The sequence below is a fragment of the Formica exsecta genome, unplaced genomic scaffold (genome assembly GCF_003651465.1).
Source record: "Formica exsecta isolate Colony F162 unplaced genomic scaffold, ASM365146v1 scaffold48, whole genome shotgun sequence".
NCBI lineage: Eukaryota > Metazoa > Arthropoda > Insecta > Hymenoptera > Formicidae > Formica > Formica exsecta.
Window position 1 is genome coordinate 795,135 of NW_021852035.1, and position 11,801 is coordinate 806,935.

The 11,801-nt window shown below is 36.5% G+C and overlaps 1 protein-coding gene across 1 annotated transcript in view; it reads left to right on the plus strand.

Annotated features, from left to right (window-relative positions):
* LOC115241358 (polycomb protein Sfmbt-like) overlaps positions 1 to 11,801 on the plus strand; it is a 54,586-nt gene that overhangs the window by 16,498 nt on the left and 26,287 nt on the right. The window contains 1 exon segment of the mRNA XM_029817073.1: positions 8,914 to 9,011. Within this exon segment, the coding sequence (XP_029672933.1) occupies positions 8,914 to 9,011 (98 nt within the window).

An 11,801-nucleotide genomic window follows, 5' to 3' on the forward strand; every position in this document is an offset into this window, starting at 1 on the left:
GAGCGTGCGCGAATAAGAGTTTCAAGGAAAATATGAAACAACACGCGCACAGAAACTTCAGAGAAATATAACGAAATATTTAACAAAAAAGCAAAATATATATTACAGATTGTGGGATATATTGTATGAGAGAAAATTAATGTTCTCATAATTAAGAAGTCTATCTAAGAAAAGGTGAACATGAAAAATATAAAGTATGCTAATTAATATCATTCTATTTCTTCGCATGTCAAAAGCAATGTTTATATTTTGCTAAATATCATTTTCCGTATTAAACTTATTCATTATATTTCATAACGATTTTGAAAAAAATGCACGAACTTTCAGATTTCTATTTTTTATCTTCAAATTTTACTACTGGTCCAGTTTTTATTCTGAACATCTATATTATTCTCATTTTTTATGAACCTTGTTAATTTTATTAAAACCGCAAACTGAAAAGATGCGTCATACATTATTAAAAAAATATGTATTTGCAATGAAGGTATTTCAGTTTTTGCGTCCGTGCATGGTGAAAAATGTTTACAGGCGTGATTATACATCATTCATGGAGACAGCCATAGTACATGCTGTATTGCGTTTCGTAAACGAGCCCGGTGCCGCAATGGATTTTAATAAGCAGTCGTAAACGCATTACAATCGGTCGACGACGAGGTTAAATGAGACTTTAAACGTTGCACGCAGATGGTGTCTCCTTCCGCGAAGCCGACGCGCTCGTATTTATTAATCGTAAGTTCTATATAATTACGTTTTATGCGTCAATCGCAGTATCGCGCGTCATACATAGCTTTATTAAATCTCCTATGGAAATTTCACTCCGTAACACACGCGCAATTATATATCAATTATCGCGTAACATAAATTGGTGTGCATTTCATTAGTTATGTTATGAACATAATATAAAGCAATACACAAATGTTTTGATACATTCATTTTATATGAGAAATAATGGGAGGCCAACGATTAAAATAATCCTTGAGGCTTTCCATAGATAAAAAGATAATGCGAATTGTATTCACGGTGTAATTATGTAAAAGTCTTACATGAGGTCTCTTAATTAATCTAACATGTACGAATATATTGCATTACGTTAGCCTCTTACGAAACTCCGTGCCTTAATTTAACTGCAGAGTATTATGAGACACCTTCTTGCGAGTAACATAAACAGTGTAGCAGAGACGCCGGTTATATCCAGCAATGTGTCGAGGCTTTAAAATATACGCGGTTGTAAATATTTTGTCAGAAGCACAAGTTTTTTTTTTCATTATATTATATATTTCAATATATGAATATTTGAGAAATATGTTGTGTTGCTCTTCTTTGGTAAAGCTTCGTTAAAGAACGAAATTATCGTTGTGTTTCTATCACAAATTGGATATTAATTACGCAAGGAATACAATTTTATTTTACAATCGTCAAACATCGTTTAATCACGCAAATATTAATAACACCATTTCAATAAATTTATCGGAAAATTTGTTTATATTTTACCAAATCTAAACGACATAGTACCGTTGGAGATGACATTGACGCGATGATATCGAGAAATATTCGCCAAATACGTAGAAAGATTTGATAAATGCAAGACGATACCAAAGTTTTGTGATGAAAGTTAAGTTGTCTTTAAAAGAGCGATACGAGAGCACAACGAAGCGAGAAGCAAAGACCACCGTGTCTCGTAGCCGTCGTCGTCGTGAGCGCGGTAGCCAAACTTCCAAGGTTTTCTCATCGTTTTTTCGCAAATTAATGCTCTCGCTCGAGATAAAAATTTGCTGAGCCTCGCGCGCACCGAAAAAGGAAAAGAAAAATATTTACCCTTCTGGGGAAGCGAGAAGTTGGCCGCGTCTCCCGTTTCTACCCTCTGTACTCCTCTTATCACGGAAGTTGGCTATTCTGTCGTAATAACCGGGAACTTTGTTAAACTCTCGTTTAAAGAAAATATCACTTTCTCGGGGCTCTCTCCTTCAGGGCATTAATGGCCTCGATTCATCCCGGTTGTCCGCGGCCGTTCTTATTAACTTAATACAATATACGTCACGCCCGTCAGCAACAATGTAATTTGAGTGTTTAGGGAGTCGAAGACGAGGTGAGAGAATAGTCGACAATTAATGCCAAACTAGCGATCGCGGACCGATTTAAGCGAGACATTAGCATTCCAAGTACGATAAAATTTGCATAGAACGTGGGATAGACTTCGTCATTCGGCTTGTATTCGCTCTATTGAGATAAAGATTCAAATTTTGCGTGCCGCTCGTCCCCACTGTTGCTGAGACGTTTAGCTGTCGCTATATTAGTAGATTTATGCTCGAAGATTTGTCGCGCTCTTCTGTTGTATCTAATGATATCTAAAAACTAAAAACGCATCGAAGCTTTTCGACGTGGATATTCCAACGAGGATTTCGCAATATAATTAGTTTTATCAACGCAAAATTTTTCTCTCTAAAAGTATCGATAATTAAACTATAAATTTTATAATTAAATTTATCTCTTTATTTTCTGTAAAAAAAAAAAAAGGATCTAAAAAATATTTTTCGTTCAGTTGATTAATATTTTTTATATATGAAATAATATAAATAATTTCATAGTGCAATTAAATGTTTTAAACTACCGAAGAATCATAGTAAATTTTTAAAGAATTTTGTGTTTTTTACATCATCGTATTTATAAATAAAAATTAAATCAATTTCATGGGGCATTATGCGGTCATTTTTATTCTGCTTCTATCAATAATCTAACGTCGTCAGCTTTCCGGTTTAACGCGATGAACGAGTTAAATCAATTTTACACGATATGCTCTCACCGTTGTTATCGCGTTGTCCATTTCTCACCGTATAACTGCTAATAATATTTCTTGTCGATCCGTTGACGTGTTAAGAAGATTTAAATGTGTTAAGAGGATTTTTAAATTTACTATATTTGCGGGCTTGCAAAACTCTTTAAACTTGAATGCTTTTAATTCTTTAATATATCGAGAACATATAATACAGATATATCGTGATATATTTATGTGCAAATAAAATGTCAAAAATAATCCATTTAATAGAGATTTGTAATTGTGTGTTTCGTATTTATTTTAAAATCTATTAAAAGAATGCTTGTGTGTATATTATAAGTACATTTTTTTTTATGTATGTAAACTGATACATTTAGGGCGGCGGAATCGTAAATGACTTTCCGTAAACCCAAGTCTACTTTATAAATATTCCCGATAGCGATTGATTCCGATGCATCGCGGTGCATTTTGCATAACGGCAAGATGCGCGATCGAAATAAGAGGATCATTTGTCGATAGTACGATGTTGCAGCGTGCATCGTAGCTGGAACACACGTTTCTCTCATGCATAGTTTCAAAAAGTATTGGCGCATCTCGGCCCCGCGATTCTCCATTCACGATAACCTGTCCGCACGACACGGGAACATCGTGTAGCCCGCATCGACACGTATAGAAACATTTCTCCGTCTTTCAGCCTCTCCAACTCTTGGTGCATCGCCGGTATCTCGGTTCTACGTGTCGGTATGTATCGCCGGTGGATGGTGTGTCCGTAAGATGTTTGAAATACGTCGGGCGATATTTCGTTCTGTCGAACATCGACGTGCGAGTCTTCGCCTCCTACCCCCCTTTTTCTGACTGCAGGCCGATTTCGATCTTAGGACCTATTTTCCGGCATTTCTCTCGAACTCAAAAATTCCGTGTATAAGACGCTCTCGAAGATTTATGTTCGCAGCGCGCGTGGAAACTGAGCTAGAATGCGTTATTGTCGCATGGACATTGGGCGTCGCGCGTGAGTCTCGGTCTCCCTTTTATTTTCAAATATTGGCAATCGGCTTTGATCGCGACTCAATCTCGTTCAGTCCCTCTATTTTATTTCGATTCGAAAAATTCCGCGTATATAGCAACATCTACCTGATATTTACGAACGATGTGAAAACTGCGATAACTCGGCAAAGTTATTGTTCGCGCGCGTACATGGTGTATAGCAGATATTGGCCCTTCTTCTTTAGTTATTTTTAACCACCGTTATACAGTTAGCCGATTCGATTAACCGTTCACCTACCGAAATATCGTGTAATTCATGGATGATGAAACTATTGACTTTCAGCGTGCTTTTGACATGATGTTCTTAATTCATTAAGTCGATAAATTCATTTTCAAAACTCATGAATAATGGGAAAGAACATTTGCCGAATAAAACGTATAATTCTAAAGGATAGAAAGGTACAATTATCGTTTGCGATAACTTCTTTCATCTCAGTAACGCTTACAATTATATTCATGAAGTTTCATGAATTGCATTGACCTCTCCACTTTTAAATTTCCACACAGTTATATCATTTTTTTTTCAGACAACTCCATTTCTATCATTCTAAAAATGTCGATCCTATCGAAAAATTGAGTGATTTTGCAAAAATTGCGCAACGATCGTAGAGATTTATTACGTAACCTTCGCAGTTATTTATATACTATGCGCTTAGAAAAAAAAAAAAAAAAAAATATGCCCCGCGATGTGACGGATTTATAGCTCGATTGGGATACCTAATGTGTTCACATGTATCACGAGTACAATATTGTTTGGTTTAACGTCGTCGTACACGCCCGAATTCTCTCAGATTCTTTACCGCGTCGGGCGATACGGTGCGCCCATTTATTTTGATATCAAGTTTCTCGCCGGAGACTTCCCGCAGAGAAGCTGCTATAGAAACGGTGCAACCGTTTTATCGCGATTCGAATCTCGATTGCTTAAAGCCGCTAACGTAGTTACGTATTTTACGACGCGGAAGGGAATAACGATGCCGCGTCGGATTCGTGCCTCACTTTTACTACTGACCGCCACTATTTTTATTCGCCGCCGCATTTGCCGATATCCTACAAACGACCACGATCGTGATACAATGTAAATAGCAAAGTGTAAAACTATACATACATACATACATATAGCATTGTGTAAAATCAACACATTAATGAATATAAAATACATCGTAAAAGTAAAAAAGATAAATAGAAATAAAAAAGAAATAATTTTCATTTGACATGTACATTAATTGTTTTATCTGTTTTAATTCTATATCAGTAATTTCCATTTAACATACGTATTCAGAGAGAGAGAAAGAGAGAGAGAGAGAGAGAGATTCATATTTTTTAAAATATTTCCATATAAAATGCTGCGCGCGAAAAGTTAAATATAAAAGAAAAACAATATTTTAAAAATTCGTGAATATTTCAAAGCTTTCCGACAATCCTTTTTTTACTTCATATGCTGTTTTAAGTTACGAGCGATAACAACTTTAACTGCAAAATCTGATACCTGATTTTTTTTTACGCTTAACTGCTCGATTGCTATATGGGATTTCTGTACAATGCAGCAGACGCGCAAACGTTCTCTTTCGAACTTTTGCTTGAAAATTTGAAACAATTTTTTGATATTTCAAATAGTTTCAAAAATATTCCGCTATTACGCTATTATATCGTTATTTTCTTCGCTCGTGTCAAAAAAAAAAAAAAAAAAACTGTAAATTACGCGAGCTTAAAGTCGACATTTTTCTAAAAGATGTAATATCGGCATATTACTATATTTTTTATAACAACTTTTCCCTACGCTGTATTACGTAAAATCGAATATCTGAACGAATTGCCCCGAGCCAGAAATTCGCATTGCGCCGTCGTCCCAAGCGACTTTTAAATTTTGCTTCAAAGATGCATGAGCAATTCTTTTCGTAGTGATATTAATAAATTATATATATTTACACCGCACGCTCTCACCTTCGGTTTTTATTAAATATATATAAAAATTTAAGGCCATGTAAATATATATAAGTGCCATGTAAATATATATAATTTGTTACACGTTCGTATCATTATTCCTGTTTCGTGTAAACTAAGATACAGCAAAACAGGGATACGATGCGATGACAGGATCAATTTTCTCGATGAGACGCCGCTTTTATTTTTCACGTAATTATCGATGTGCGCGCCGATATCGAGAGCCGAAAGTAAAAGCCGATCCGCTCTTCGATCAACGTTTCGAATCCGCAAATGCGACCGATATATTCGAGTATAGAAGCGCGGATGCCGGCTACCGTAACCTGTGTGCCGCGAGATTGAATTATTTTTCTCTCGGAATAATTTCGCCATAAAATAAGACTAGTACGAGTGTGCATGCGCGAGAATCTACACACACCTACACACATATCGCCTTCCGCTCGTGGCATCATCCCTCTCGAGAGAAGCGATCTCTGCAGCTCTCTCCTCCTCCTCTCTCTTTCGATCTCAGTCTTTCGTTCTTGTTTCTTGCCGGTAACTTTTCTCTCTTTCTCTATCTCTCCTTTTTTTCCCTTCATCTCCTCGTTTCACCTCCACAGACGAGGCCACTCGAGGCGGGTAACATCACTATTTTCCCCCACGTCTTCTTATATTACATTCTAGATACGTCCGCGGGGATGACGGCGGAGGAAGCTAAAAATTCCTTTCCGCTCCTGTTTCTGTCAGTGAATATCTTATCATAATATTGCGCCGATACTCTATGCTTGCGGAGATCGCCCCGGATCCCTGTAAAGTAGTCCCCGCGACTCTCTGACACATCTAACTCTTGGGCTTTTGTCTCGCCGCCGCCCGTCCGACTTCGCTATGTGCGAAACAGCCGCAAGGATTCAAATACAGTTTTGACATATTTCGGAATATCTGGCAATATCGCATCTTCGATTTGGTCGATCGACAGATTGTAGTCGCGACCACCGTTCGATGCAGCCGCGACGCATCGGGACAAAATGCCGCCGGATGGTGCGCGCCCGATGCATCGCCCAAAAGTATGACTCGGCGATGAGACAGTATTTGTAAACTTTGACTTCGCGCGTGTTTCAATATCGCGCCATGTGTCCGTGCGCGATGTAGCCGAACGTTGTTTGAACTTTTCGTTTTTTCTCGGATAGTCGGACGCCTCCACCATGTTACACCGGCAAGGAACGGCTTTTCGTTTATAAAAATGTGTAGCGCCTCGTAATACTTGCAACTTTGACTTGCGCTTTTTTCCTCAGCACCGTATTCGCCGGCTCGATTTTACGGTGCCAGCCGGGTGGAAAGAATCGTCGGTGCTTTCGTAAAATAAAGCCAGTGCATTGTTCTCGAGAGCGGGAAGGATGAATCAAGAGGAATGAATCTCTAGATTCTTTTATTACAGGAAAATTGGAGAGAACTCGGGAGATCAATTACGTCATTTTCCTCTAGAGATAAAAAGATGATAAGAGCGAAAATCTTTACGTGAACTTGCTGAAAAATCATGTAAGTCTTTTCAACATTAAACAGTGAGATTCCACAACAAATGACATTCACGCGAGATTTTATACATTCGAAAGTGGAATGGGCGAGCCCACTAATAGTTATATGATTTTATCCACCAGATGTGACAGTTGAAGTTCTCAGATCTTAATAACGTAATCGGAAATTAAATGACGCTTTTGTAATATGATACCGTGTAAATTTTCACTAGCTGATTCTAATACAGCTGATAAATGTATAATTCCTTCCGTTATCTTCATGCTGAGATTACTATAATATACGGAGCACGTTGTAAGCTATGGTATGTTCACACCGCTTTGTATGAGGCATTTACATTAGATGTACATTCGCGAGCACACGTGAGCTTATTATAAACTACACGAAAGTCATGAACGAAGTATTCCGAAATATTTTAGATTAACGCTATTGTCATGAAGAATTCATCAACGTCCCTCCATAGTTGGTATTTTTTGATAAATATTCATTATTATGTTTATATCGATCTTGTAACACGTACCACGATTCTTATCCATGGAACAATTCGATGCATCGCTAGCTATGTCAACGAGCTGCAATTTGAGACTTGACAGGAAATTAAAACTATATTTCACTGTTCGAAATACGGTATTATACGCGTCAACAAGCCGTTAATCGTCGCTATTGCGCCGTCACGTGTGTTTTAACGAGAATAACGCATCATGAACATCGAAGTACTGCATTCGCCTCGAGTGGCATAAAATATATGTCAAAGCAACGCGCGCGAAGTTTTATATATAATAATATATTTATACGAGACCCAAATATTAAAACATTATTTTACGTTACGGGAAATAGTATAAGTTGAACTGATGATGTTAATTTCATAATCTCAACCTGACGTATCGCTTCTAGATACGACGTATCATCAAAGTATCAATATATAAACGCATCGTAAAATATTTATTTTAATTATTTCACGCAGAGATGTTGTTGCATGTACGGTAAGCAATTAATTATAATTTACGATATTTGCAACATAAACAACCCAAATATTTTATAAACAACAATATGTTTTTTTTTTTCGTGAGAAATTTGCAGAAATGTTTAAAGTTATCTTGATGTTTTCGATCTGAGCACCGATGTTATATATCTATCTATTGTGTTATATTTCGCTTATTTTGTAGCAAACATTTTCAATAAAATATTCAGCAAACAAACAGCATCATATAGCTTGTTATTCCAAATACAATTTTTATATTCAGTTCACTCAAGTTATTTGAAGAACGGTACAAAATTTTAATGTTTGACATTTCATTACCACAAGATATCCAATAATAAATATTTAAAAGGCGCCAAATGCGATAATTTACCTCTAAATGTTTGGCTAAAAAATTGCTCTATACCTGGCATAAAGAACGTCATTAAAATTACGCTCATAGGAGTTCCAACAAGTTTTGTATGACACAGCTTAACTTTTATACGGGTAATCTATTTCAAAACGTAAATGAGAGCAGCATTACTCCTCTCTTCTAGAATTTTGTTTAAAAAAGTTTCAATCAAGTTTTTATAAAGTATCATAAAAGAGTCACGTTGCGGGAATAAAGAATCTGAGAATGCTTAAATTTAATTGAAGGCATTAACGCGAGGCTTCTTTCGGTTCACAGATGTGCCGAGCTTTTCCGAGCCGATCGGCAATGTGACCGCCGCCATCGGCAAAGAGGTCGCCCTCTCCTGTACCATCAGGAAAGTGGGAAATTACAAGGTAAGGCAGCCGGCAAATTTTCCACAGCAAGAAACGGTGGCGCGATGCCGCGACGCTCGCGGGAGAGCAAGCATCGGGCGCTAATTAGAGCCGGCTCGTAGAACGCATAAGCGCGCGCATTGCCAGAGCGATAAGGGAATCTGAAATTCGGGTAATCCCATGGAAATAAATGGGTCGCTCCGGGCTGGCTCTGGCAGATGTCAGTGTACCGGTGTCTTTTTGCGCGCTCTCCGTCCGCCGTTTCCTGTATTTTCCCGCGGGTGTAAATCGCGAGCGCGGATGTTCCGCTCGAAATAAGTCGAGGCAATGCACCTCGGGGTCGTTAAACGAAGAGGAAACCATTAAATGTATATGCCGATTCTTATTAAAATAACTGCGCAAGCGAAGAACTGGTCAAAGAGCGTTCTGACTACTCCCTCGTTGCACAATAAAGTTTCATTTTAATTTCATTTCGTATGCATTAAATATGAAGATAGAAAAAAGAAACTTTATTTTATATATACATATTATTTAAGCACGCGAGAAATTCAATAATGCTCGACTTATCTCAGGATAATTTTTTCTTGCTCGTATCCGAAGATTAAGTTGCCTCGGGTTAGTAAGATAAGTGGTTAATACCGAGCATGAAAACAATTTTATGCATTTCATGTTGAATCTCCTCGGTAATACTGGAAAAATAAAGAGAGCGAAGAATAACAACGCAGCCAACGCAATTCGTGCAATATGTTCGGCACAGCAATTTACAATGCAAATGTATAGAGTATATTCAATAAGCCACGCGTAAACGCCTGCTACTGGCACATACAAATGTTTATTTTTCGCAGAATATCGAAATCGCCCATTTTGTTCTCAAGCTTTTCGCTATCGAGCGCGCTTATAATATATATCGCATAAATCGATTAATTAAAGCTTGAAGTCAAACCATACGTGCGCGCGAGCAAATAGTGGAATATATGATTCGTCGAACAATTCCCCATAGACATCGCGTCGGGTGATTTTTTCCCGGGATAAAGCTCTGACATGCGATTAAACGCGTTAAAGCTCGCGCGCGCGTCAGCGCATCACCATTATTTTGTGTTATTTTAGACACGGTGCTTTTAATACCACATACGTGACCGCCTGTAAAATAAAATTCGATAACCGCAAATATGTGTGCTGCCGTATCGACCTTGCCGATCTATAATCCAGAGTGAATACATCTTTCTCAATTGATCGTCAATTAAAATAATTCCGCAAAAGGAGCAAAAAATTGCATGGATTTTATGGAAAGCATTGCATTATCATTCGGATATCGAACGGAAAATAAAGCGTGTAATAACGGCAAATCGGTGAATCGAATACGAAAATAAAATTATGCATACAGAAACGAATATACGTTAATTAGAAATGAAAGCAGTACTTTAATCTCGTAGAAAATATGATATAAAATTATAAAATATAAAAGTATGATTAAAAAAATCTTATTGAGTAAAAACCCGCTATTTATTATGTGATACAAATATAATATTAATTTAACAAAGAGTAAAGCGTGTAAAATGTATATTATAGGCTTATACGTATAAGAAATATACATATAATGAAAATCCTAAACTTATACGAAAATATAAAATAATATGTAACGTTAAAAAATTATAAATTAATTGATAAAGTTATGCCTTTTTCTCTCTTTCCAAAACAATTAATATGTATATTAATTTTTGTTCACAAAGTAACATAAGACGGGTAGGACAAAACAGAAGGATAAAATAAATATAATCAATTTTCAACTGATAGAATAAATATAAAACAATTTTTCTCTATCATATTGTTGACGTAATTATAGGAAAAATAAATAACAAAAGAAAAAAATACAAAGAGTTAATGGTCGTACATATATGGGTGTGCAGGTTCAAATTTCAAACTTTACAAGAAAAACACTCATATAGGTTATACTCTATTTCGCCATTGCCGAGAAAAAATTAACAGGTCGCTTTTCCGTATATTTTACGAACTTTTCTTATTAGATAACATTTCGCATCTGCAGACAGCCGAATCGTATCTAAGTAGCTTAATTAAATGTTTGGGCGGCATAATACTCTCTGACTCTTGCAATACTGCCGTGGCGTTAATGTTCTCAGCCAACATAATTATCTTGTTTAATTTATTCTACGGCATCTTGTACTTTACGATCCAGTAATTTATTCTAGGTATGAGATATATACGCGGATAAAACAGCAATATGACTTCGCGATACGAATCGCAAGCTTTCATGCGCGAATTATACGCGCCATATATATATATACACGAGCACAACAAAATCGAATACACTTCGCGGTTGGTCCAAAAACACTCTGGGCAATAACTGTTTGCTGTTCGGTATACATACACGCGCGGCTAATACTTTTTTATATATGTACGTGCGCTATTTTTATTATGTACTCCGCTACATCCCAGAACTATGGCCCGTCGGCAAACAGACTCGAATATTTGTATACCACGGATAGACAGTAATAAAAGCGTTTTATGCATGTGTTTTCTGCAGTTACAAAGAAACGTTGCAATAATGGAATGTCTTTTAGCGTACTATGTAAGTTTGATGCTTGTTATTAATATAAAATTCGCGATGCAAAATGTAGTAAGAGAATTTGAATCTTTTTAATTAATAATTTTACATCGTTTGGAATTTATCTATTAAAGATAGGAAAGTGTACGTAACTGCAAAAGAAAAAAAAAACAAAAGTTATATATATAACGCGAAATATATTTTTATAAATTATATATTAATATAATGTAATACGTATATGTATATAG